Source organism: Hipposideros armiger, unplaced genomic scaffold (assembly GCF_001890085.2).
Source record: "Hipposideros armiger isolate ML-2016 unplaced genomic scaffold, ASM189008v1 scaffold_695, whole genome shotgun sequence".
Lineage (NCBI taxonomy): Eukaryota > Metazoa > Chordata > Mammalia > Chiroptera > Hipposideridae > Hipposideros > Hipposideros armiger.
The window spans coordinates 229,794-257,000 of record NW_017732045.1 but is presented as its reverse complement, the minus strand read 5'-3'; the positions used below and the strand labels follow the sequence as shown (position 1 = coordinate 257,000).

Below are 27,207 nucleotides of genomic sequence, written 5' to 3'. Positions count from 1 at the left end.
ACAGCTAGTAAACTCATTCAAAGTTGGATCTCATGTCATCAAGACTTCCTTCTTGCTCTGTGGGTTGGTTCTTTAAATTCATTTATGGCCTTTTGATACCAATGCTGATACTGATTTCTGAGCGTGCACTGGCTGCAGGGATCCCTTAGATGCCCACTGCATTTAAGGGAAGCCCAGTTGGTGACTTAAAGGCATTCCGACTACTGTGCAGCTCAAGTTCTTTTTTTTTTTTTTTTTTAGCTGAGCCATCCTGCCACCTGTTGGCAGCTCACGGCTGCTCAGCTCGGGCTGACTCGAACCGCTGTTGCTCAGAGCNAGCTCACGGCTGCTCAGCTCGGGCTGACTCGAACCGCTGTTGCTCAGAGCTCAAACTCTTGAGCGAGCTCTTAACCAACTGAGCCACTCAGCCGGCCCCACAGCAGCTCAAGTTCTTTTACTGGTCATCTGTTGCCTTTACATTTGCAAAGTCAGCCATGCTATCAACCATGACTCTGTTTTATTGTTTGTACTTTATTATTGCCATGGCATTAACCTGTGCTGGACTCAGCAGTCATTGTACTCTTGCTTGTCTGAATTTTTTTCTTACGTTCTCCTCTGGGTTCTTTTTATTTTCATCACTAACCCCAAAGAATATGTTTCCATATTAAGATTTCCCAGGTCTCAAGAATCTCAGCCTTGGTCTCATAGCTGTAGAACAGGCAAGCTCCTCTTGTTTTTCTGACCACCTTGGTTTCATTGGCCACTGCATTCTTAGGCCAGACTTGGCCTTGTCCCGTCACATCTCTTTGGTCTGCCCTGAGTCTAGGACCAGTGATTTCTGGGCTCCTGACTTCCAGATTCCAGTTTTTCCTCTGATTCCCAGGAGACAGAGCAGCTAGTTGTAATAGCTCATGGTGCTGGAAGTACAGCTTGCAAGGCGCTCTCAGTGACCACTGAAAACTGTCCATCTGTACCTCTCTGGTTCATTATATTATTAAATATTTACATGGACGTGGAGTCAGTGAGTGAGTTCTAAATGTTGAGGCATAGATTCAGTGCTTTAACACAGAATACATAAAGTACAGCATCTGTTGTAAGTAAGATAGCAATTGGCATAGATTTAGGGGAAGAAATTCTTAAAACTGAATTTGCCCAAAAAGAAATTTGTTTCTAAAACACCTTTTCATTGCTCATTGTAAGGGAAATCAGATAATAGCAAAGTATTAAAAAAAAAATAGACTACTCCTGTCATCATATTACCTAGGGAAAACTTAATAACATTTTGCCACATGTCCATCCACACTTTTTTCATGTATATGTACGTAATTAACATTTGCTTTTGGAAAAAGTGGTAGCTTGACCCTGCATGCTGATTCCTTTCTTTATTATTAAAGTATTTCCATGTCAGTATATAAAGATCAACATCCAGTTTTTTAGTGGCTGCACAGTACTTGTTCAATCAGTGAAAGTAATTTATTGAACCAGTCTTCTGTTAATGAACAACTGTGTTTCCATTTATTCACGATCCTTATAACTTTGCAGTATTTTCATAGCTAAATCCTTGTGCCATTATATGGCAGTTTTCTTAGAGTAAATTCCTAGAAGTGACTGGGATTGGAATTATGCACATTTTAAATTAATATATATTAATAAATTGCCCTTCAGAAAGTTGACATTTTTATCATCAATGTAGTTGAGTGAAGAAACTGAAATCTTAATGTTCGAGGCAAAAAATTGCTTTGAGTGGAAAAAAGCAGACACAGTGCCCACATGGATTCTACCCCAAATCTAAATTTCATCAAAATCTTCCTGTCCTTCTTCATTGTGTTAGTCCAGACCTCCTCTGAGAGCACCCTAACTGACCCTCCTTTCACCTCTCGAAGAGGTGAGGTGTTCCGCGTGGGGTCTGCTGAAGTCGGCCATCTCTGATGCACTAGTCAGAAGCAGTCGCTCCTCCCGAGTTCTTGTAGCACTGTTGCCTTTCGCTTCAATCTTGCCTGTGTTTCAACTTGCCTTTTATTAGTTACTTACATGTGTCTGTCTTCATATCTACAGCACGAATTTTTAAAGGGCAGGCTTTGTGTTTTACATCCCTGTAGCTACCCTTTTGAAGGTGGATTTCACAGTGAGCAACTTGGAAATACTTGTCTTGAGGAAGACACTTTGAGAGGAATGTTTCCAGGTAAATATTAGGTTGAGCCTTAAGAAATGGTTAATACATGACTGTTCTTGATTCCCCCAAATGTCAGTTTCATAGGTTCAACCTATACTTTGATTCCTACAGAATTTGGTTTTAAGCGATCATTCAGTTGTCACTCTCACTCCATGCCTCCTCTTTTACAACCGATTTGTACCGTTAGAATTATTTTAGAATTGTTTCCTGATAAAGATTTCTACATGTCCCCCTTAACTGTTTCTTATAAAGATTGTTTTGTAAATTAAATATTGTGTTCATGAGTGCTTTTCACTTAATACATACGTTAGCAACTCTTAAAGCTCTATCGTTTGACAGTTAAATGACCACTTGGTATGTCTGAACTGTGAATCTGCAGCACTTAATACAACATTAAAAAAAAATGAGGTATTTTTGTTTTTGCAGAGCACACAACAGTTTCCCACTGCATTGCAATGTTTGTTACTTTCCTAGTATACTTCATGTATGTTGGTGCCAGTCTCTCCCCATCCTCTCCCACACTTTTTAAGCCTGTTAAGTCTTTCTGCAGTAGTTATTCCATATTTTTAATAAATGGTTTATTAACTGTGATTCATGGGCAAAGTAATAGAGCAGTTAAGTTCTCAAAAAGAGTTTTCTGGGCTGGCTGAGTGGCGCGTTGGTTAGGAGTTGGCTTGCGACGCCAGCTCTGAGCAGCAGGGCCCTGGTTCAGATCCCACATGAGGGCCAGTGACACTGCGCCCTCTACAGCTAAGATGGTGATCAACAGCTTGACCTGGAGCTGGGCTGCCGTGAGTCGCTGGTAATGGCGTAGGCTGCAGGGGGGCTGGCCGGCAGCTGGCGTGCACTTTCGTGAGCTGCTGTGAGCTGCCCTGAGTGGCCGTCCAATGGCCAGCAAGCAACTGCCTCACCCAGGAAGAGTGCAATGATAATACCAACATGGGCCAGTGAAGCGACGTCCTCCACAACTAGAAAGAAGAGCAAAAGGACAGCAACTTGTCTGTTCCCCTTCCCTGGTCCCCCAACGCTGTTCCCCTCTCCCAGTTCCTTAATTAAAAAAATCTTAAAAAAATTTTTTCTATCTTGGGCCTTTAAAAAACCTTTAAAAGTTAACTTTTCTAGTTACCCACAAGTTATACAGTATATAATAGTCCATATAGGTGAATAATCATGTTCGAGCATGTGTTTATGTATCTACCTTTTTTCATTGTCCTTTCTGAATTCTAATTTTTAACACAGCTTCTGTGCTTAGAAAATTTTAATCCTTAATTACCTGGAGAACTGTATCTGTTTATTCAAATTTGGGGGGCAGAAGGGGTTCTGTTGAATCATAAAAATATTTTGTGAATCACTTCCCATGGAATCATTTTTAGATTTGGGCTTTGAGATGTCATTAGGCAGGGCTTGTGGCACTTACACATTTTGAGGTAGATGTTGTCCTCTCCATTTTTCCAATGTCTGCTAGTAACAACTGCCCTCAAAGCCTGTTCTATTGAAAGATAATCACAGATTTTCTGTTTTCAAGTTGTTTTGAGAATCCCAAGGTAGAATTTCCAGGGACATTGTCTATTTGGAAATGTATATTTCAAGGAAAATTTTTTAAGGAGATAAACCTTGGAATTAAGATTTAGCAAAGAATGAAAAAGGTTTTACATTTCCATTTTTATAGGTCTTGATGGGTTTCTGACCTGGCTTCACCTTCTTTCTCTAAATCCTACTTGTTCCTGGGAGTTGCACAACTCTCTGTAAAGTGAGAAAGGTGGGGTGTAGGGTGTTGTAGTGATAGTTGGGTGCACCTGAGGGCCACTGGCTCAAAATTCTTTGACAAAGAATCTTATTTACAAGATAATTTGTTGGTAAGTTAATTTTCTGGGGTGAAAATATGTTTAATTAGATTAAACATTGGCCATTGACCACTGGTGTGTTTATGATACTTGCATGAATCCTTAGCTTAAATAACCTTACTGAATGGGGATTTTATTTTGGGACAAGTAGAGATGTTCTTTGTTTTATTTTTCCCATCTCTTTGTTCTTGTGTTTATTAACTTTGCCAGTTAGAATCTCTAGAACTGCAGTTTTCAAAATGCGGCCTGAGGAGCCTGGGCTTCCCAGGGACCCGCTCAGGGGATCATCACAAAAGCAATAGTGAGTAATACAGCTGGAGCCTTAGTATAAATGCAGGCAGGCAACAGCACCAGACTTTACTTGTATTTAGTGTATGCAGTGTGATCAAAAACGGTGAATGCTCAAAAAAAGTTTATTGCAGTAAAAGACACATTGCCATTAATCCCCCTCAAAATAGTCCCCCTTGCTTCGAACACACTTATCCCATCGTTCTTGCCATTTTCTGAAGCAGCTCTGGAAGTCCTCTTTCGTGAGTGTCTTTAGTTGCTCTGTCATGGCTGCCTTGATGTCCTGAATCATTTTGACTTTGGGGAGGAGCCAGAAATTGCATGGTGCCAGGTCCGGTGAATAAGGTGGATGAGGACACACTGTAATGTTTTTTTTTTTTTTAATAAAGATTTTTATTGGGGAATTGGGGGGATGGGAACAGTGCTGGGGAATTGGGGAGGGGGAACAGACAAGTTGCTGTCGTTTTTTGTTCTTCAGTCTAGTTGTGGAAGATGTTGCTTCACTGGCCCAAGTTGGCACCACCATTGCGCTCTTCCCGGGCGAGGCAGATCAGTCACCGGCTTCTGGACGGCCGCTCACTGCGGCTGCTGGCCGCTCACGCTGGCTGCTGGCTACACACGGTAGCCCATGGCAACCCACTGCCACAGGGGCTGCAGCCTACGCCGTCGCCGGCGACTCATGGCAACCCAGCTCCAGGTTGAGCTGTTGTTCAGCATCTTAGCTGTGGAGGGCAGTGTCACTGGCCCTCATATGTGGGATCCGAACCGGGGCCCTCTGGTGTCCCAAGCCAGTTCTTAACCATTGCGCCACTCGGCCGGCCCAACACACTGTAATGTTTTTATTTGACAGAAATTTCTTTACCAGAAGTGATGTGTGACACGGAGCCTTTCCGTTGTGATCACAAAATACGGCAAATCCTGCTGCCGAGTGCCATCCAACGGAAAGGCAGGGATCTTCAATACGGGAAGTAGTGCGTCAAACCTTAATAGCAGTGTGTGACAAGTTTCAACTTGTTCTGTACAGTCAGTCGGGTGTGAGCTACGGTTGAGAGGTGTGTTTTAAAGTGTGCTGTAAATCATGGATCATGAACAGTGCTTTAACATAAAATGAGCAAACAGTTTCATCTTCCATCATGACAACACCCTGTGACAACACACATCACTTCTGGTACAACAGTGTATCTGGTGTAATTTCAGATCTGCCTTTAGCATGAAAGCAACCAGAGACACTATGTAATTGCCTGAGCCTGCTGTGTTCCTATAAAACTTTATTTACAAAAACAGGTATTGAGCCAGATTTGGCCCACAGGCCCTGGTTTGCTGACTCCTGATTTATAGTAATGAGGTCAGTTATATGGGACAAGTTAAGCTCCCTAATAAACAAGAAATATTTTTACCCCATCTTTATCTTTCTTTTTAAATTTTTGGGTAATTTGAAATTGTAGTGAAATGAATGTGTCTACTCATGCAGTATACAGTTTGACCTTAATATACCAAAGTCAAACAAAATGTGTTTTGATATTTTCCTAGGTTACATTCTTGTTAGGTAGCTTTACCCTTTTTTGGACAGAAGAAAATCTTTTATTTCACAAGCTCTTATTTCAGAAGAGGGTGCTCCATGTTTCATACTGTAAACACTTGAGTTGGAATTTAAATAAGACCAGAGGTGTTGAGATATATTCCTTTTTAATCAGGCAAAACTGAGATTAAAATGAATGATTTGGGTAGCTAATCAGAAGACTAATAACCAAAGTTTTGTGTGTGTGTTTTTTTTTTTAATCTTACCCATTCTTTATTTGGATAGACTGTTCACCCATATTATCATAAGTTAATTGATGTAATACCAGGTCAAGAAATAGCATTTTAATGGAATGAAATATTACCCTGCTGCTAGTAATGAGGCTTCTGCAAAAATATAGAAATGTCTGTGAACTAATGAGGTGTGAGAAGAATGTAGTCTCCATGTTGATTAGAACTATATGAAAATGTGTTTATGTAAAGTCATAAGAAGTTGCCACAGACTTTTCACCTAGTTAGTGTTAATGCAAAGAGATCTTGGCCCCTATTTTTATTGTTTGCAGGAAATTTGTTTTATTATAAAATTGGTTAAATATATAAACAAACATAATTTTCAATAGGCATTTTTAAAATCCCTTGTGGACTACAATATGAAATGAAAATAAAAATGTTATTTCTAAACTTTCTTAGTGCATTCCCAGCATTTTAGCAGTATTCTTCAGAAAGAAAATTTACAGGAATAGTGGAATTTCTTTGGTTACCAGAATACACTCTTAAAATTGTTCGGCAATTTTCATTTGATCCAAAATGAGCCACCAGAAGGTAGCCTTTCTTTAGTTCACGCCTGCACTGCAACCTCTCTTTACTTGCATCCCATCACTTATGTCTTTGAGGAGACATGTCCTTTTTCCTTTCCAAGGTGTCCTCTGACCTCCTCTCCCTGTCTTTGCGTTGTCACTGTTCGTTTTCCTTGTATCGGGCTCTTTTACATGTTAGCTTCCATGTAACCTGAAAGTCATGGCATCTCTCAAGAGGCCCAATTTTCAAATATGTAAACCTTTGCACTTTTTTTTTTATTTGGTGAAGATTAAATATGTAACAATAAAACATTAGACCAACGTTGGGCATATAGTAATTACACAATAAGTCAATAGCTGTCGTTGTTTAAAACATCTTACATTTTACCCTCTGGACCGGTTCACTCCCCTTTAACTACTAACTTGCTCGTGTTTTCTCTCTCCAAAAATACTGTACTTTGTTCAAACTTATCTGCCCCTCAAGTTCTGGTGCTTTCTCTTTGTCTTCATTGCTATCAAATCTCTATCATGGAAACTTTTGCAGCCGAGCTTCTAGCCCCATCTATCTTGCTAAGTGACCATGCAGCCACCATAGTGTGGCTCTGCCTTCATCTCCATCCTCTACCCTGTCATTGTGGGAACTGCCCCTCTCCTTAGTGTCTGTGACAGGACATGCCTGGTCTTCCTTGTGCTGCTGTGCCTTTCCTATTTGCTCCTCTGACTTTGAGTCCTCTTGTCAGCCCCCAAATGTTAGTGTTCCCCAAGGTTCTGTTGTTCATCTCTTTCCTGCCCCCTCCCACAGTGGTCTCCTCCTGGGGCTTCAGGTAGCCCCCCCCCGCCGTGTGCGTTCTAACCCGCCGTATTGTTTTAAGCTTAAGGTTTACACCTTGAGAAGTAAACCTAGAGGAGCTGTGGGCATCTCAGGCTTGGCATGTCCTAAGCCAAAGTCATCTGTTGCTGTCTTCGGCCAGCGTCTTCAGCTTTCCCTGTAGCTGTTCGTAACAGTACCATTCTCTCGGCTGCCCAGTTTGGTGCCCTCGTGTGCCATGCCTCTCCCTTACTCTCCACATCCATTAGTTACATTTTGTCAGGTGTGCCCTTGTAAAGCATCTTCCAAACTTACTTTTATGTGTACATACACAAAGAGAGGCTTCTGGAAAGATATCCACCAAAATGTGTAAAGCCTTTTATCTCTGGGTGATGGGATTTTATGTTGCTTGAATTTTGTTTTTTGTAACAGGCATTTATTATTTATATTCTTGTACCCAACCTGTAGTCTCCTTTCCCAGCCCTCCCTTGACCTGAACTTCATCCAGTGGGACTCCTAGCCATTTCCTCATGTCACTCATCCTTTCTTGCCTTTGCTCCTTGACTCAGTGCCTGGTTCACTTGTTCTTTGCATCTCCCGTTGTCATTTTTCAGGGCTTCTGTCAAGTACGCTTTCATTCATGAAACCCATCTCCCAGCTGCATGTGCTTTCTCCTTCATGAGCCCTCTGGTCCCTGTCTTCTTACATGGGTTTTTGTGTTAATTCCTTTATTAGATTGTAAGCTCCGTGAGGGCAGAGATTGGGTCTTACTCATTCTCTCCCCTTTTTGGTTACCATCTCCCAGTTTTTCTTTGGAGGATAACCCCTTTTCCCACTGGCTTTGATTTTGGCGGGATGGTCAAAGTGTCCTGCCAAGAGGATGCCCTTTCTCTGGAGTTTGAATTTTGAGTCATGGGCTACATGGACTGACAGTGATTGGCGCTGACTCCTCCTGGCCCGGGAGCCCTGAAGAAGCTGCTCATTAGTTCCTGCCTCCCAGATCCCTGGAGCTGCCCTGGTCCCTGAACTCTCCGCAGCCGGGCTCTTCTGGTTTCCCTTCGTATCTGTGAGCTATCTCATATCCTTACGATAAATGTCCATTTCTCTCTCTGTCTCTCCCTCCCTCCCTCTCTCTTTCTCTCTCTTTTTAATTTTAAGATAGCCAAAGACAGTTTCTCTTGCTTTTACTCCAAGATTTCTACCAATAGAGCTGTTGTGATTAGAACTGACCAGACTTAATCATTCTAGTTCTTATATTGATTCTGATGTGTCTTTTTCTTCTTTTTAAAAACAAAAACAAAAAAACCAGCCAGAGACCGCTGCTGCTTTGAAACGGACGATAGAAGCCCTGTTGGACAGAGGGGCCATAGTGAGGAACTTGGAAAACCTGGGTGAACAAGCACTTCCGTACAAGATGTCCGCCCACAGTCAGCGGCATAATAGAGGAGGGTAAGTTTCCTAATCACTTGAAAAATGTCTTTCATCGGCTCGGTAAAGAATACTGTTTAATTCATCTTAGAAATTATTATAATTTCACAGTCAGATTCCTGTTGTGCTGGGCCGTGTCCAGGTACATATCCTAGCCATGCTGTTTTGCAAACGGGAGGCAGTTATGTTGGCCTGCAACAAGCTGTAATGAGAGTACAAGAACAGGTCATGCCAGGAGCAACAGGTCTATAAGCTTTTGATTGTCGGAAACTTCTTCTGTCTAAGCATTGTTTTCCCCGCATTTCTTTAAAATGCCTTGAAAACACTTCAGTGAGCAATGTGTTGTTCACATACTCAGTGCATCCTTTGTAAATATGGAGGTTGCAGACAGCAAGCAAAATGTACTTCTTATGACTAATGTATATAACCAGAGCCTAGCCCACGATAGAAAAATGCTTTTACCTACTCAGCCAGTAATCACAATTTTCTATAATGGAATTTTTCTCTCATAGTATATAGCAACTGCTTTAAACATTTGTCAAGGATTTGATTTTATTGTAATAACTGTCCCTTGTATAGATTTTTTGACACCAATTTGTTGAGTTGATATGAAGCTTCTCTAAGCCCTGATGGTGGTTTTTTTATGCTTATGGTTTCTGGTTTGGAGGAAGAATCATCTCCTAGTGTTGGGTTTCCTGGAAGCAGGTGATGGAGAAGAAAGGGAGTCAGCTTTTAGCATAGTGGAAAGGGTCCAGGAGTAGAATACTCGATTCTCCCTCTGGGGCTCACCAGCTAGCTGTGTGGCCTTGAGCACCTAAGTCATTTAGCGTCTCTGATTCCTGCATCCTGGGATACTGAACTCAGGTGGCTGTTCTCCCGTCTACGTTGTCACAGTGATCAAATGAGGGAATCTCTGCGGACAGTCCTGGGTGCTGCTTTTAGTCACATGGAGCTAGTGGTCTTGTGCTGGTGTAGGACATGTGACAGGTCCAAGTGGAGCCTCACAGCAAGGCTTTCTTACTGCATTGAAACCTTCGGCCAAGATGTGGCACATACTGCAAATTTCACCTTTTGATTGCTTCACCTTGTTTTGTGCTAGTGTTCAGCTTCTTGAGAACACCTCTGAAGAGAGTGCCTGAGGCGTTGCTAGGCAACATGAAATGCACAGTGGCTATTCCTCTTCCGCAATCATTGTAACAGTGAGGGATGAAGATTGTGTGGATAACATTAAAAAAAAAACAAAAAAACTTAACCACAAAGGGGTTTGGTTTAAACAGCACGGCTACTAATCCTTTTGCCGTTGTGTTTAAAGAGGAGCATATAAAATTTGCCCAAGAATTATTAGCCAGGCTCTCTGATGGAAGGCACTGACCAGGGGGAGACAGCAGTTTCCTCATACCTGTGCTTTCAGGGGTGTACAGTAGGAGCCCTTTCTTCTGCCATTTTTCCTAGTAGAGGATCTGCCTTGGTTGAGAGTTGGTGTGACCAGTGTTCTAGAATTTGCCGTTCTCACAAGTGGCTGGGTAATGCTGAGGCTTCTGTCTGAGGACCACGCTTTGAGAACCACTGTATTGACTGACTTAGCGTTAAGGCCTCTGTGTACAGTACTGGGGTTGGGTGGTGCTGTTTCTCTTTTATGGATGGAACAAGTTCAGATCCTGGAAAAACTCGCCTGGAACTAAGCCAGAACCTCTGACAACACCCGCCTTACATTCCGGATTCCTGACAAGGTGCATGTGCCCAAGGGCTGTGTTGCAGTCACTTCCTTCATTTATATTGAAGGATTTTCTTTCTGTTCTTTTTTACAGCAACACTCTAAGTGTGTTGTGTATGTGTATTATATAGAAACACGAGGGTGGTGCCCAGCCCCAGTTGGGAAGTTCCTGTGTGAAGCTTGTTTTTCTGGGACAAATTAATGTCTGGTATTTATTTGTTTAAGGTAATGTTTTCCAAAATGTGGTTCTGAAACACTAGTTATACAGGTATGCTCCACCAAAATATGGTGGGGGGTGGGGGGGTGGGATGATCAGTGAGTTGTGGGAAGCTTTGCGTGATCTAATCCCTTCTAGAAAGTCACAGCACACATTAGCGAAATGACTAGAAGCCCTGCAATCCATGCCTTTGTTTATCCATTGTATTTGACCTTTACCTTTTATTGTTTTTACCTTCATTAGTATTCTTCACCATGACTTTTGGTGGATGAGGAGGAGATGAGAGGCTAGTGTAGTGTGGAGTTACCTGGATGAAGATTTAGATTTACATTGGTGTCAGATGTCTGCAGTGTGGGCTTACGGTAGCCTGCTGTCCTCTTGGCTTCGTCCAGCCCTCCCCTGGTCACCGATCCCAGCGACATTTGTACCAGGCATTTTGTTCATTTGGCAACTTCTTTATGGACACTGCATACAGCCACAGAAGGCACTGCAGATGTGTATTAAGCAGATTATGTGCCAGGGTGTGTGGGGTGCTGAGATGGCTCACTTTTATGAAATGATTACAAAGAAATAGAGTAGGCTTGTCTGTTACTTGTTTGTTAGCATTCAAAAGTTGTGAGCTCTTTCTGAACAGCCCTGGAGGCCATGACATGTTCCCTGTAGTTTTGGTGCGGCGCTGATTTGAATCCTGAGGCTGGTGGGTGAGAGCCAGTTTTTTAGCTGGCTGATGAGTGAACCTAGATGCCCTCTGAGAATCCACATTGCACTGTGGTGCTGTTGGTAATCTATGTTTGTTGCTTTTACACTTTATGGGATGAAATTGTATGTCCTAGTGGTATTCCTAAGTCTCAGGATGGTTCTTGTGATTGTTGTGGTTGCTAATCCCAAGGAGTTTTCAGTTGAACCAGGGATGTGCCTGCCTGTGGCTAACCGAGGCACCAGCCAAGGGGTGGAGGGGCAGGGGCCCAGCACAGCAGGTTTACCTGGCCCAGGCTGACAAGCAGGCATCTCTGTTACAGTTACTTCCATCCTGTTGGGTGATTACATTTACCATTCTCCTATCCTCACCTCCTTTTCCCAAATCCATACCCCCGCTACACACATGCCAACTAGTCCTGAAAGAAAAATGAGGGGAAAGTGCTTAGGTAGGAGAAATCCTACTTTAGGGTTTTCTGGGAAGGAAGAAGAGGTGGTATCTGGTGTTTATTATATCAAGTCTACTTATATAGTTAATGCCAAAAAAAAAATCATTGTAGTACAGTCGTTACAGTCCAAATATTAATTTGGGCAGTCCCCACTTTAGAAACGGGTTACATTCCAGAAACTTGTCTGTGAGTCTGTTGTCTGCCTGGGAACCTATTTTCCCATTGGAACAACTTGACGGTTAGGCTCTCAGGCTGATCCACAGAGCTTATTTCACTCATAATCTCTGAGAGTCAGTAGAATTGGACGAGTCATTTATGTGTGGCTGAGCACCATTTTAAAACTTTTTTAAAATGCTGCTCTGCGTTCCACCTGGCAACAGAGTGGAGCAGGGTCAGGTCACCTGTATCAGCGACGGGCACAATATCTCAGACACCTGTAATGTAAGACTGTTTTTCCAGGGGAAGTCATTCCCATGTCAGTTGTCCCCCCAGATGATGTGAGCTGAGGACCAGGCAGGAGTTGACCAGATGCCCCTGTTGCTGTTTGGGCCCTGTTGGGGTGCTTGGGAAGCTTGGGTCGTCCGGGCCAGCTTTCCAGATGGAGGCTCCCACCTGTTGTCTCCAAGCCGTGTCTGGAAACTACTGCTGCCTGACTCGGAGCTGGGGCACCCTAGGAGGCCTGGGGCCATTCTTGGCTCTGGATTTGCTTTGGTCTCTTGGCGGCCCCCTAGATTTTTTTCTGCTTTGTACCTTCACATGTCACCTTGATACCTTCATCAAATCTGGGAAAGGCAAGGTGGCTGTGGTGGAATGTTCTTACTGTATTCCTCAGAGGCGAAAAGGGGCGATGTCACATACGCAGAAGGGAGCAGTGAGAGGAGATGCCCATGTAGACGCTGGCTAAAGAGGGACAGGTGTTGTGCTGACCTGTAGCTGGCACCCTCCGCCAGCACCACTGCAGTCTTTCTCCTGAGCTGCACATACGAGGAGGGCTCTCTTTCCACTAGATGGGGCTGGACTGAGCCAGAGTGATTTCTGGTGCCAGAGGGGGAGCTGAAGAAGAATCTGGTCTGTATTTCAGCGATGGGCTTGCACGTGTTTGTAAAAGGATGCCTGCGACCAGGTCTGATTTTACTGCAGTGAGATTGAGCTGACTTTGAATGTGTCTGCTGTAAGAACTGTTTAAGCAGCGAAGCAGGGTTTTCTTGCCTGTTTCTTTGTCCAGTCTCATCCGCTTTAAAATGTGCATAGGTGCTCATAGCAAGGATCTGCTGGCCTACATATAAGATGCCCTTCTGTTTACGGGTAAGCAGAAGGATAAAAATAACTGGCTCTATGGTGAATCAGTGGAATTTTACTGACTTGTTCCCCAAATGTGTCTGCAGCTTACTCCAAGAGAGCTGGCATCCTCTCTAGAGGAGATTGATTCTCCGCTGTAGTTTTCCCGTTAGCTAACATTTCCATGTTCTCGTGCTTTCCTGCCAGCATGAAGTCCAGGCCAGCACCCTGACCCTCTTCTTGTGTCTAGGTACTCCACAGTGGGCTTTCAGGGCAGGGCTGCAGTGGCCTGGGAGCTTTCTGTTTAGTGGCGGCGTCCCAAGATTTGTAAAGATTCTGCAGCAGCTTCTGTGGCCTTTAAAGTGTATGAGACCCAACAGATACAAAACGAAATGGGACTTTTCTGTGCAGATGGTGTCTTGGCTTTAAGGTGAGTGATTCGCTGTCTCAGTGAAGCTTGAATTCAGCAAGGTTTGACCGATAACAGTCTAGGAACTGGCATTCAGACGGATCTGTTTCCTATCTTCAGAAAGCCTCCAGGAGGCTCCATGGCTTCAAATCCCTCCCACCCCCTGCCCCTCCCCCACTGAGCCACTGAGCGCTTCAGTGGAAATTTCCACTTGTCTGCTAGGGGGAAGGGGAGGCTAAGTGAGTGTGTGACTGTGTTTGAGAGAGACACAGACAAAGAATTGAACTCAGATTCAGGCAAGCGCTTTTTATGGAAAACTTGTAAATACAGGCTTAAGACAGAAGTGAAATGAACAAATAACAACCTTTACCTTTAGGAACACTGCAAGAAAACACATTTCCCCCCTGAACACCTCCCTGGTGGGAGCTTGCAGGGGGTGGGGCTGGCAGCCCCGGGCAGTGTCAGAAGCTGACTTGAGTGGACTGGGGGCGAGGACCCTGGGGAGGAGGAGTGGGGAGGACACTGACAGCTGCTGGCCCCCTCGTGAAACTGCTGCTGTGGGTGGAGCGACCATGGTGGCTTCCTTTTCTCTGCTAGGGAAGCCATTTCTCTGGGTCTTCTCAGATCTCTGTGGGCTTTTAGTCATGGTAGCGGAGAGTTTGGTATTGTGAGTGTCTTAAGAAATACAAAGGAGGGTAAATTAACACCTTGAAGACGACATGGGCAGGTACTACCTGTGAAATACCAATAGTTCACTGTTTTTCCAACTTTTGAACATGAGAATCCGTGCTGAGAAATGCATTACTGCAATGAAACTTTTTTTTGGTCATTTCTCTCCTTGCTGAGGGTATCTGTCTCTTTACTTCCCTTCTGCGGAGTTGATGCTGCATAAAAATTAACTGCTTTTCTTTAGAAAAGAGAGCTGCTTGGGTAAAGCTGATTTCTACCTTGTAGGTGAAATGATTCCATAATTAAACCCACACATGGGGAAACACACCTGTAAATGTAAACACTGCTGGGCCTGGTGATGCTGACATCGACCTGGCTACCTGGTGTGCAGGACCAGCTCACTGGTGCTGCTGAGCACATATTGGGATTGTATAATAGATTAGATTTTAGATTGCTAAGCTGGGTATTTCCAAAAATGATCTGTCCATTTATTGATCTATCATTGATTATAGTGTAAAAGTAGAGAATGGAAAACTGGCCATTTGGAGAACTTTATTTTTGTTTTCTTACTGGGATGTCAACTTTTGGGTATGTGTCAGTAGTTGTAGTCATAATTCTAAATGTTTCTCTTGAATAAGGAGCTTACTGGGAGGATGGAGAAAAGAGAGTCCACATGTGTTACGACTTTGGTCTTCCGTCTTGATGCTGCCCAGCTTGGTGAGGGACGAAGCAGACATTGATGTTTCACTGTGGTCATCGAATCCTCTTGATCTTTCCCTGTCTGAGGAGGAGGAAGGTGGGGCCGAAAGGGCTCTCAGATTCCTCGGGAGGCACTGAGCCCCTTTTTTTGCCCCTTCCCTTGAACAGCAGCTCATCTGAATTTCAGAATGGCTTCTCCATGGCAACCTTCAGCAGGATGCAGGGAGTGGGTATCAAGGAAGGTGAGGGTCCTTTTTTAACCTGACTCCCGTTTTTACAGGTCTGTTAAGGATCTGTGCTGTCGTGGGAAAGGGAGCCTTGCAGGCCTCAGAAGCTGCTCACACCCGCAGTTGCCAGTGGGTTTCCAGGCCTCACCTTCTTCATGTGTGAACATGGAAATGTAGGGCTGCCCTCGCTGCTCTCTCTCATGTCTGTAATATGGAGTCTCATTGTCACCTCTCAGGTCATGTGTAGTCAGAAAAGCCCAGCAGCCAGGGGCTGGGTGTCCGCGAGCGCCGCGGCATTCCCAGTCTCCTGCGGACTGGGAGACGTGTGGAAGCAGCGGAAGCCCAGGTTTCTGCTGTCATAGCACAGCAGCCGTGTGACTTCTCTCCCCAGCTGTCTCAGTGTTCCAGGAGGCAAGCCATGTACACCTCCTTCTGAGGATTGCCCACAGTAGATGTTCATTGATCAGTTAAGTTTCCCCAAGATAAGTAGGTGAGACCAAAGAATATATACTGGCAGCAACTAGGGATTGGTCATGGTCCTTTCTGTGTGGGGAAGCCATGATGGATTGTTGGCCTGTGTGCTTGGGCCACTAAGGCAGATGGAGGTTGACTTTGTTCTGGACTTCAGCTTGGCTCCCTCATGGTGGGAGAGACATCTTGGTGTCCTGGGAGGGAGGTGGGGAGGCAGGAAGGTCAGCTGTCCACCGGGAGTGTGAGTACACTAAGAGCTGCCCTCCTCTGAGCCTTCTTCTCCCCATCTGTTTTGGTGGTGTTTTCTTTTTGTGGAAATTTCCATGGTGTAATAAGGAGCATGGGGTGGAAGCAGTCTTCGCCCACATGAGCCCCAGGCACAGATCAGCAGGGTGATAAGTGTGAAGTGACTGTCACAGCTGTGGGTGTGGGCACAAACTCATTTGCATTTTGGCCATCTCTCTGTTAGGGCTTAGTTGCTAGAGCAGTGTTAGACTGGTGGAGGGAAGGTAGAGGAGGTCACAGAGAGTAAAAGCTAGAGGGGTTTGGGGCGTAACCGGAGCCTCCGGAAGACACGCTTAGGGTTTCCAGGCCTTTTGCTAGGACTTCTCTCCCTTGAGAAGCCTCCAAAATGCTGGCTGCTTGGTTGCTGGTAGCAAGGGATGTGGTTGGCAGAGTGGGGCACTGTGGGGCCTGGAGTCTGGTGCCTCCCGCTCTGTGACCTGGAGCCGAGCAGTTCCCTCATACGCGGCATGAAGGGTGGACTGCAGTGTCTTCAGTCCTCACCAGCATTTCTGTTCTGTGATTCTGGAACCCATTGGGCCCAAAGCTGCCTGGGGCTTCTTGTGTCCTGGAGTCAAAAGACCGTTCAGTTACAGTCCTGGCTGTGGCCATTTAGGAGCTGAGTGACCGTGAGCTGCTGACTTAGCCGTTACAAAATTCAGAGGCAATGTGTAGGAAATGCTCTGAAAAGTACTCGACAATTAAGTTCGTGAACTTGTTGCAATGATATTGCTAACCTTTTTTGATATCAGAGGGATGATTCATTATGAATTTGCACCAACTGGACAAACAGTTAACCAACTTTACTATTTGGAAGTGTTGAAAAGGCTGCGTGAGAAAGTTAGGCGACCTGAACTTTTCGCCCACAATTCATGGCTCTTGCATCTGGCCCCCAGTGACTTCTTTCTTTACCCAAAGATAAAGGAAATATTGAAAGGAAGACATTTTGATGACATTCAGGACATCAAGGGTAATACGACGACAGCTCTGATGGCCATTCCAGAAAAAGAGTTCCAAAATTGCTTTGATAGGTGGACTAGGTGCTGGTATCGGTGCATAGCTTCCCAAGGGGAGTACTTCAAAGGTGTCCATAGTGATATTCAGCAGTGAGGTAGGTAGCACTTTCTCTAGGGTGAGTTCGCCAACTTAATTGTCCAACCGCACATGTGCATACAGAGGGTGCCAAAAAAACGTATACACATTATAAGAAAGGAAAGCTGTATTAAAATTGTAATCCTCAGTATACTCATATACCTATAGCAAAAGATGAATACAAGTCACGTTTGACTTCTGCAATTACAAGAGGTGCTCAAAGTGGTTATTGTCAGCGTCCAGACACTTTTGATTACAGCGAACTACTGCTTGAGCAATGCTGACCAAAGTGTCCACTTGTATACAGTTTTTTGGCACCCCCGGTGGATGTATATATATACACATATATGTGTGTGTGTGTGTGTGTGTGTGTATATATGTATATATATATGCGTATGTGTGTGTATGTATACACACACACACCATGAAATCACCATAATCAAGGAATGAATCGGTTACCCCCAGTTTTCTCCTGTCTCGTGATTTGTCCCTCCACTTGTCCCCAATCTCTAGCAACCACTGATCTGGTTTCTTTCACTATAGGTTAGTTTTATGTTTTCTAAAATCTTACTTAGATAGAATCAGGCAGTATGTACTCTTTGACTGTAGTTTCTTTTACTCAGTAAAATTACTATGAGATTTATCAATAGTATGTATCAATGTTTCTTTTTATTGCTGAGTAGTATGCCATTTATGGATATACCAGCTTGCTTACCAGTTTCTGTGTTGATAGATATTTATGGTGTTTTCAGTTTGGAGTTGTTAGAAGGAAAGCTGTTACCGTATTTCCCCATATATAAGACTCACCCTTTTTCGAAAAATTTGGGGTCTAAAAACTGGGTGCGTCTTATACCGTGATTGTAGATTTTTTTACTTGCATTTCCCGCAAGTGATGAGGAATTGTATGAATTTTATGATGAATAAAACTTTAGTTCAATAACTTTATGTAATACATTTTTTTCACATTTCGGGCCCCAAAATTAAGGTGTGTCTTATACATGGGAGCGTCTTACACATGGGGAAATACGGTAAGTACATTCAAGTACAAGTTGTTGTATGGACATATGCTTTTTAATTTTCTTAGGGAAATACCTAGGGGTGTTTCCTTGATCATAATGGCAGGGGTATGTTTGACTTTTTAAAATGTTAAATTGTTTTCCAAAGTGGTTTCATCATTTTGCATTCCCACTGGTAGTGTATGAGAGTGCCAGTTGCTCTCCATTCTCACCAACACTTGGCATAGTTAGTTGTGTTAATTTAACCATTCTAATAAGTATCTCTTTGTGGTTTTAATCTGCATTTCTCTAATGGCTAATGGTATTAAGCATCTTTTCATGTTTTCCTTCACCATTCTATATCCTGGGTGAAATGCTTGTTCAAATCTTATATCCATTTTTTTAAAAATTGGGTGTTTTTTTTTTAATTAAAATTTGAGAGTTCTTTATATTCTAGGAACAAGTCCTTTATCAGACATGTGATTTCTAGATCCTGGTTTGGGGCTTGTCTTTGATTATCTTAACAGTATCTTTCAAAAAGCAGTGTTTAATTTTGATGAAGTGTAGTTTTTGAATTTTTTTCTTTTATGGATTGTGCTTTTGTGTCATATTTAAGGAATCTTTGCTTAATCCAAGGTCACAGAGGGTCTCTTTTGTGTTTCTTCTAGTTTTATAGCTTTATGTTTTATGTTTAGATCCGTGTTCCATTTTGAATTAACTTTTGTATATGGTGCAAGTGTGGCCCACTGTTTATTTTTTTGCATGTGGATATTGAATTTTTCCAGCACCATTTGTTTGAAGGACATATACTGCCTTTGCATCTTTGTCTAAAATCATTTGTACTTATATGTATGGATTTATTTATGGACTCTTTATTCTATCTTATTGTGTACAATATTATATCTTTATATGAACAATATTATATCTTTATATGAACACCATATTGTCTTGATTACCATAGCTTTATAAAAAGTTTTGAAATCTGGTAGCGTTAGTTCTTCCAACTATATTCTTTATTATTTTGGTATTCTAGGTCCTTTGAATTTCCTTCCATATGAACTTTAGAATCAGTTTGTCAATTTCTAACAAAAAAAGTGTGCTGTGATTTTGATTGGGATTCTTTTGAATCTGTAGATTAATTTGGGAGAATTGACATCTAAATAAACTTGAATCTTCCTATCCATGAATAAGGTATACTTCTCCATTTATGTAGACTTTGTTTAATTTCATTTCAGCAGTGGTTCGTAGTTTTTAGTGTACAGGTCTTGCACATCTTTTGTCAGATTTATCCCTAAGTATTCCATATTTATTGCTAGTATATAGAAATACAGTTGTTTGTTTGTTTGTTTGTTTGGTATATTAATCTTGTATCTTACAACCTTGCTAAAGTCACTTACTAGTTCTAGTATCTTTTTTATAAATTTCTTCAGACCCTTTTATATAACCAATTATGATATCTCCAAATAAAATTTTATTTCTTCCTTACCAACCCAGATGCCTTTTATTTCTTTTTTTCTTGCCTTATTGAACTGGCAAGAACCACCAGTAAAATGTTGAAATGGTGATAGCAGACATCCTTGTTTGTTCCCAGTCTTAAAGGGGAAAGCATCCAAACTTTCATCAGTTAGTATGATGTCAGTCATAGGTGTTTCAAAGATACCCTTCATAAGGTTGAAGAAGACCCCTTCTGTCCCTAGTTTGCTGAGAGTTTTTATCAGGAATGGATATGGAATTTTGTTAAATGCTCTTTTTTTACACCTCTTGGAATGATCACATGGTTTTTCTTTTTTAGTTTGTTAATATAGTAATTTACATTAATTGATTTTCAAATGTTAAACCAATCTTGTGTTCTTTGGGTAAATGCTACTTGGTCATGATGTATTGTCCTTTTTATACATTATAGTCGTCGGTTTGCTAAAATTTGTTTAGGATTTTTTTGTTAATCTTATGAGGATATTGATTTTTAAATTTTTCTTGCAATATCTTTGGTATTGGTATCAGGATAATGTTGGCCTTATAGAACAAGTTGAGAAGTGTATTCCTATTTGAACCAGTTTGTATCAGAATTGGTATTTTTTCTTTAAATGTTTGGTAGAATTTACCAGTGAAGCTATTTGGGTCTGTATATTTTTTGTGTGAAGGTTCTTAATTACAAATTTAATTTCTTTAATAGATCTAGGGCTATTCAGGTTATCTGTTTCTTCTTGAGTGAGTTTTGGTAGTTTGTATTTTTCAAGGAATTTCAGCGATGTTGTCAAATTTATTGCAAAAATTTTAATGGTCTGACCTTTTAATATCTGTAGAATTTGTAGTCATTTTACCTCTCTTATTCCCTAATATTGATCATTTGTTTCTTATCTCCTTTTTACTGATCAGGCTGACTAGAGGTATATCAATTTTATTGATCTTCTCAAGTGAACTAGTATTGCGTTTCATTGATCTTATTGTTTCCTTGTTCAGGGATTTCTGCTCTGATCTTGATCGTTTTCCTTCCTTCCTTCCTTCCTTCCCTCCCTCCCTCCCTCCCTCTCTTTTCCCCTTCCTCCCCCTCCCTCCTCCGTCCCTTCCTCCCTCCCTTCCTTTTTTGTCTTTGCATTTAATTTGCACTTCCTTTTTCCAGTTTTGTAGGTGGAAGCTGAAATCATTAATGGGAGTTCTTTCTTTTTTTCTTACGTAGGCGTTTAGTGCTATAAATTTCCTGCTATGTGCTGCTTTAGTGGCATACCCCAATTTTGATATGTTGTTTTCATTTTTACTCAATTCAGAGTACTTTGTAATTTCCCTTTTGATTTCTTCTTTGACCCATAAGTTATTTAGACATATATTTAGTTTCCAAGTATTGGGGGATTTTCCAAATACTTTCTGTGTTGCTGGACTCTCTTTAGATTTATTGAGACTTGTTTTATGGCCCAGTTTTATGGTAAGTGTTCTCTGCATTTGAGAACAATGTGTATCCTGCTGTTGTTGGGTGGAGGGTTCTAGAAATGTCAGATCCAGATGGTTGACAGCGATATTCACTTTTTCTGTGTTTTCGCTGATTTTCTGTATACTAGTTTTATCAATTACTGAGAGGAATGTTAAAAGTCTCCAATTATGATTGTGGATTTGTCTATTCCTCTTTTCAGTTCTGTTAGTTTTTACCTGCTGCCTGTTTAAGCTGTGTTATCTGCTACATGCACATTTAGGGCTCTTATGTCCTCTTGGTGAACCCATGGTTGCGTATTCTCTTTTTTTTCCCCCTGGTAATTTTCTTTGCTCCAAAGTCTACTTTGTCTGATATTCCTATAGCTACTTGAGCTTTCTTTTGATTAGTGTTTTGACATGGTATATGTTTTTCTGTCCTTTTAATTATTGTTTACTTGAATGACTTTTTCATTAGGCTTGACTAAGAGTGAATGGTTGCCAGGAAGTTTTCTTACAAGTTTTGAACCGTTTTTATATGGAATGACAAAATATGCCATCCTTTTTCTCATCGCTTTCTTCCCTTGCTGAATCTGCCCATTTTCAGTTTGATCTCTCCTGCTTCCTATGAGGATTCCGCCTGTCATGCTGACACCACCCCTCTCCAGTGTTTGCTGTGGACCTGCTGTATGTTAAGCTCTGTTCAAGGTGCTGGGGATATAGCAACAAAGTCCTTCTTAGGGCAGTTAGTTTTAGTGGAGTGGGATAGACTGTAAACAAACATATACATGACGTCAGTGGTGATAAAGTGCTAATAAAGTGCTACGGGGGGGGGGGGGGGGGGGGGAGGGAAGCATTGGGTGAGGGACTCGAGGGACATAGAGGAATGAGGCTTGGTGGGTGCGGCAAGGAGGGTGTCGCCTTAGGAGAGGTGGTCAAAGAAAGCCTCTGTGACAAACGCAACCTTCGGGCAGAGGCGTGGTGGAAGTGACGGAGGAGCGACCAGGAACTTGGGGGAAGAACATTTCTGGTAGAGAGAACGGGGATGAAAGACCTCGGACGGGAATCTGCTGGGGAGAAGCGCGTGGCTAAAACCAAGTGAGTGAGGTCAGCAGGTCATCTGCTGGCACATGGCAGAATTCTGCATACTGCCCTGCAAATGCCCTTTAACGACACCGCGGTCCACCCCAAACTGCACAAGCGAGGCCTGAACCCTTAGAGCTGAGAGGAGGGGCAGGCCGGGAGTGAAGACGCCGCTCCCATTGGGTTATCTAGCCAAGCTGAGGCAGGTGCTGCTCTTTTAAGAGCAGTGAGCTGCAGGACGTGCCCATCTGTACTAGTCTGGTCTGAGTAGATGAATGTTCAGTTCTTTCTCTCACCCAAGATTCAGATAATTTTCTTGTTTTTTCCCCTCTATAGCACACAAAAGTTCAGGACCCCAGAAAGAGATCAGAGGCGAGAGACTAGGGCGTTACAGATTGACAGAGGCGTGGTCCCCACTGACGCTCCCCCACAGGACTCTCCTTTTCTGGGGAAGGCACAGGTGACTCAATGGCTGCACCTTCAGAAAGGTGCCCTGTTTCTCAGCCAGGGCCTCCCCTATAATACTACCCACTCTGCACCCCCCCACTACAAGCTCAAATCCCAAAGATTTGGGGAGTCCCAGGGACTGGGATTTTATCAGCACGAATAAATGGTGTTCATGTATAAAAACCAGGAGTAGCCTCACCCTGAGAGGCACTTCACTAGACTTCACTGTACTTGCCCTAAGCGTGGCTCTTCTGAGGCCAGGTTCCCTTCTCGCTGGGGTTTACTTGTCCAGGACAGCCTTCCTCTGTTGCAGCTCGGTCTGACCTGGGTCATTCTGGGGCCTTTCTGCACATAGACGAGGCCTCACCAGGAACAGTTTCAAGGGCTTAACTTGTCTCGGGCTTGGTCTTGGAGAGAAATATTTTATTCTCAGCTGCAAATGCAGAAAACATGAATCGCTAATGTGAAAAATGGGCATTCCTTAAAATATGGTTTGTATTTCAGTGTAAGTTTTCTTGTTATATGGTTAAAGAGGAAAATCATTTGAACTACAATTGATAATTTGGTTATCTTCCATCCTGCTTTTAGGTGTGTGCATCCAGAAAACAATTGCTTCTTTTTGGTTGTTGTTGGTGCTCAGTAACATACCATATTTATGTATGTATGTATGTATGTATGTATGTATGTATGTATGTATCTTTTGACACCCTCAGCCATTTCTCTCACCCCCACCCCAACCCCTGCCCCTGGTGACCACCAATCTGTTCTTTGTATCTATGAGCTTGTTTTTTTTAGATTCCATATAAAAGACCATACAGCATTTGTCTTTCTCTGACTTATTTCACTTAGTATATAGTGCCCTTGAAGTCCATCCATGTTGATGCAAATGACAAAGTTTCATTCTTTTTTATGGCTGAATAATATTCATGTGTGTGTGTGTGTGTGTGTGTGTGTGTGTGTGTGTGTGTGTACCACAATTTCTTTGTGATATTCAGCAATGAGGTACGTAGCACTTTTTCTAGGATGAGTTCACGAACTTAATTTCTTTATGCATTCATCCATCAATGGACACTTAAATTGCTTTCATATCTTGGCTATTGTAAATAATGCTGCAGTGAACGTGGGGGTGCATATATCTTTTTGACTTAGTGTTTTTATTTTCTTTGGATAAGTACCCAGAGTACTTCTATTTTTAATTTTTTGAGGACCCTGCATACTATTTTCCATAGTGGCTGCACCAGTTTACATTCCCACTAAGAGTGCATGAATGTCCTCTTCTCCACATCCTCAGCCTCTTGTTATTTCTTCTTTTTGATAATAACCATTCTAACAGGTGTGAGGTAAGTCTCTCATTGTGGTTTTGCTTTGCTTTCCTTGATGATTAATGATGTTGAGCATCTTTTCATTCACCCCTTGGCCATCTGTATGTGTTTTTTGGGAAAATGTCTATTCAGATCTGCCCATTTTTAAATCAGATTATTAGATTTTTTTGCTATTGAGTTGTATGAGTTCTTTATATTTTTGAATATTAACCCTTTATCAGATATATGATTTGCAAATATTTTCTCCCATTCAGTAGGTTGCTTTTTCATTTTGTTGATGGTTTCTTTTGCTGTGCATAAGCTTTGTAGTATGATAATAGTCTCACATATTTATTTTTGCTTTTGTTGCTTTTGGTGTCAGATTCCAAAAATCATCTCTAAGACCTATGTCAAGTTGCTTACTGCCTATGTTTTCTTCTAGGAGTTTTATGGTTTCAGGTCTTATAGTCAAATCTTTAATCTATTTTGAGTTAATTTTTTGGTAAAGTGTAAGGTAGTGATAGAGTTTTATTCTTTTCATGTGGCTCTCCTCTTTCCCCAGCACCATTTATTGAAAGGACTGTCCTTTCTCTGTTGAATGTTCTTGGCTCTTTCATTGTAAATTAATTGACTGGATTTGTGTGGGTTTATTTCTGAGTGCTCTTCTGTTCCATTGATGTACGTGTCTGTTTTCATGCCAGTGCCATGCTGTTTTAATTGCTGTAGCTTTGTAATATAGTTTGAAATCAGCGAGTGTGATGCTCTTACCTTTGTTCTTCTTTCTCTAGATTGTTTTGGCTATTAGGGTTTTGTGTGTGTATGGTTCTGTACACATTTTAGGATTATTCTGTGAAAAATGCTACTGGAATTTTGATATATATTGCATTGAATCTAGTGTTTGGGTGGTAGTATGGACATTTTAACAATACGGATTCTTCTAATCCATGAGCATGGAATATCTTTCCATTTATTTGTGTCTTCACCAGCTTCTTTCATTAGAGTCTTACAGTTTTCAATGTACAGGTGTTTTATCTCCTTGGTTAAATTTATTTTTAGGTGTTTTATTTCTTTTGATGGGATTGTATTCTTGAGGATTTTTGCATCTGTGCTCATCAGGGATATTGGCCTGTAATTTTTTTTCATGAGGCATCCTTGTCTAGCTTTGGTATCAGAATGCAGGAATTGACAAATTTTTATTTTATTGCAGGTATTTCTTGGTGGATTTTTATGCACCAACAACAACTGTTGAAAGCATGATGGAGTACTTGTCTCGAGACATTGATGTGATTAGACCGAATATCGTAAAACACCCCCTGACCCAGGAGGTAAAGGAGTGTGAAGGAATTGTTCCAGTCCCACTGGAAGAAAAACTATATTCCACAAAGAAGAGGAAGTGAGAAGATTCACCAGATTTTAGACTTATATTTAATTCTCTCACTGTCAAGCTAGATGGATTACTAATTCACAAGCTTGACCTTTCTATAAGAGTGTGTTAAAAAGTGTGTTACAGGTGCTGCTTGGTTTTCCTAGCTCCTGACTCCCTTTGCTGTGAGAGGTGGGGGAATGGCTTGCCTAGAGCCACCCTGTGTCTGGTGGTAGCAGCACGTCATTCTGTATTTTGTTAAATTAATGTAGCTTCTTTGTCAATGAGGTCTTTTTGCCCTACAACAACACTAACACCGTTTTGAACAACAAAACTTATAAAATGGCCTGGATTGTGAGCTAGTCACTCAGACTGTATAACCATGTGAAATAAAATGTCATTCATACTGTAAAACCATGCACTATTATATAATTTTGATCCGAGTAATAAACATGGTTTTAAAAAACTCCGAGGTGTTTTGTCTCTTCACCTGCCCAGCACAGAACACCACCCGAAAGCCTCGCAGCTCCAGTCTGTCCAGAGTGCCTTCAGTGCGTGGGGCAGGTTACCTGGTTACCAGCCCAAGTTCAGAAACCTGGAGAAGGGCTGGGGGGTGAGGGCGCTGGGGGGGGGGGGTCTGCCCCTTGACTACCGGGCATTCTATAAAATCAGTAACTTCTTTTATCTCACAATAGCTTGTCATTGTGGTGGGTGCTGCTCTGTGTAGAGGGACATGGGTGTTCTGTGGCAGTTGAGCTCTGGCACTGCTTCTTGTCATTCCTTTGCCATTAGCATTTGCCTCCTCCACTGTCCCTTAGTCCTGGCAGACCTCTTTGAGGCAGTAGCCACTTTTGAATTCTGCTTCTGCTGCCTTCTCCCTGCTACCTGATGAGTTGGAAGCCAACTGCTTTTGAGTTGGGGATGCCCAAAGAACTGGCTGGCACCCGTGCCTGTGGCCAGTGGCACACTGAGCTCTTAATTTAGAGGGACTCGTAAGATCTCTCTCTCTCTCAAATTTGAAGCTCATAGATCTATTTTTAAAAAATACGTCCTGGAAATAAAAACAAGTTTGGTTTGGAGAGTTTTTTGTTTTGGCAGGGAAGAGGTTAGGTTTGGGATGTTGTTATATTTTTGAGACTAAGAACCAGCCAGTCTTTGCTTGAAATGGATGTAATTAGGGTTACCATATTTAGCAAATAGAAATGCAAGATACACAGTTAAATTTGAATTTCAGATAAACGGGAAATCATTTTTTCACATAAGTAGGCTCCAAATATTGCATGGAACATGCTTACAGCAAAAAATGACATATTATTTGAAATTCCGTTGACCTGGGTGTGCTGTATTTTATGTGGTAACCTTAGTGTAACACATAAAGGCATACGTGATGCTTAGCCACAGACAAGGTCTGCTCTGCAAAGCCCTTAAGAAGGAGATGAAGCCGGCATCCAGCATCCTGGCTTTTCAACTAACTATATCATTAACAAGGTGAGTTTGAAGAATGTCGGGAGTTATAGGCGAGAGAGAACACAGCTGGCATATTCCAATTTGCCTCAAACTCTTAATTCCCTCAACCCACCAGAAAGCTGATCTAGAAACAAACTGAAATTTCATTCCTGGCCAGTTCCAGATCATCTGTTCTGTGAGCCTGAATTTATACCACAATCTTAGTATCTGTAAGTGCTACCTGCCCTTAAAAAAAAAAAAAAGTCTTTAAAAAGTTCTATATGTGGTTTCTGCCCCCAGTCCTAGGAAGCTGAGGACCCAGGGTGATGGCTTCCATAGTGGGTGCGGATAAGGCTTTTTTCTGGAACAGCCCTCGGCAACTCCTGTCTCCTCAGAGCTGGTGGCTGGGAAGAAACTGACCAGCCCCTTCCACCTTCCCAAGGGGTCCCCTGCACAGGGTGGCTGTCAGCAACCCAGATGACAAAACTATGCATAAAATGTTGGGGCAAGTGCCAATTACAAAGTGGAATCTCTGGTTATATGATTGATACAATCAGATCATGTTAAAACAGGAGGGACCCCCGGAGATGTGGCTTCTGCCTCTTGAACCGTGGTGACAAACAACAGATGTAC

At 42.3% G+C, this 27,207-nt stretch overlaps 1 protein-coding gene across 1 annotated transcript; it reads left to right on the top strand.

Moving 5' to 3' along the window:
- The first annotated feature begins 8,657 nt into the window (after positions 1–8,657).
- On the top strand, positions 8,658–25,595 carry MRPS6 (mitochondrial ribosomal protein S6). Its single transcript, XM_019626959.1, is given in 3 exon segments — positions 8,658–8,706; positions 8,709–8,856; positions 24,973–25,595. Coding segments are annotated over 3 exon segments (372 nt in total). The 5' UTR covers positions 8,658–8,672; the 3' UTR covers positions 25,163–25,595.
- The last annotated feature ends 1,612 nt before the right edge of the window (positions 25,596–27,207 follow it).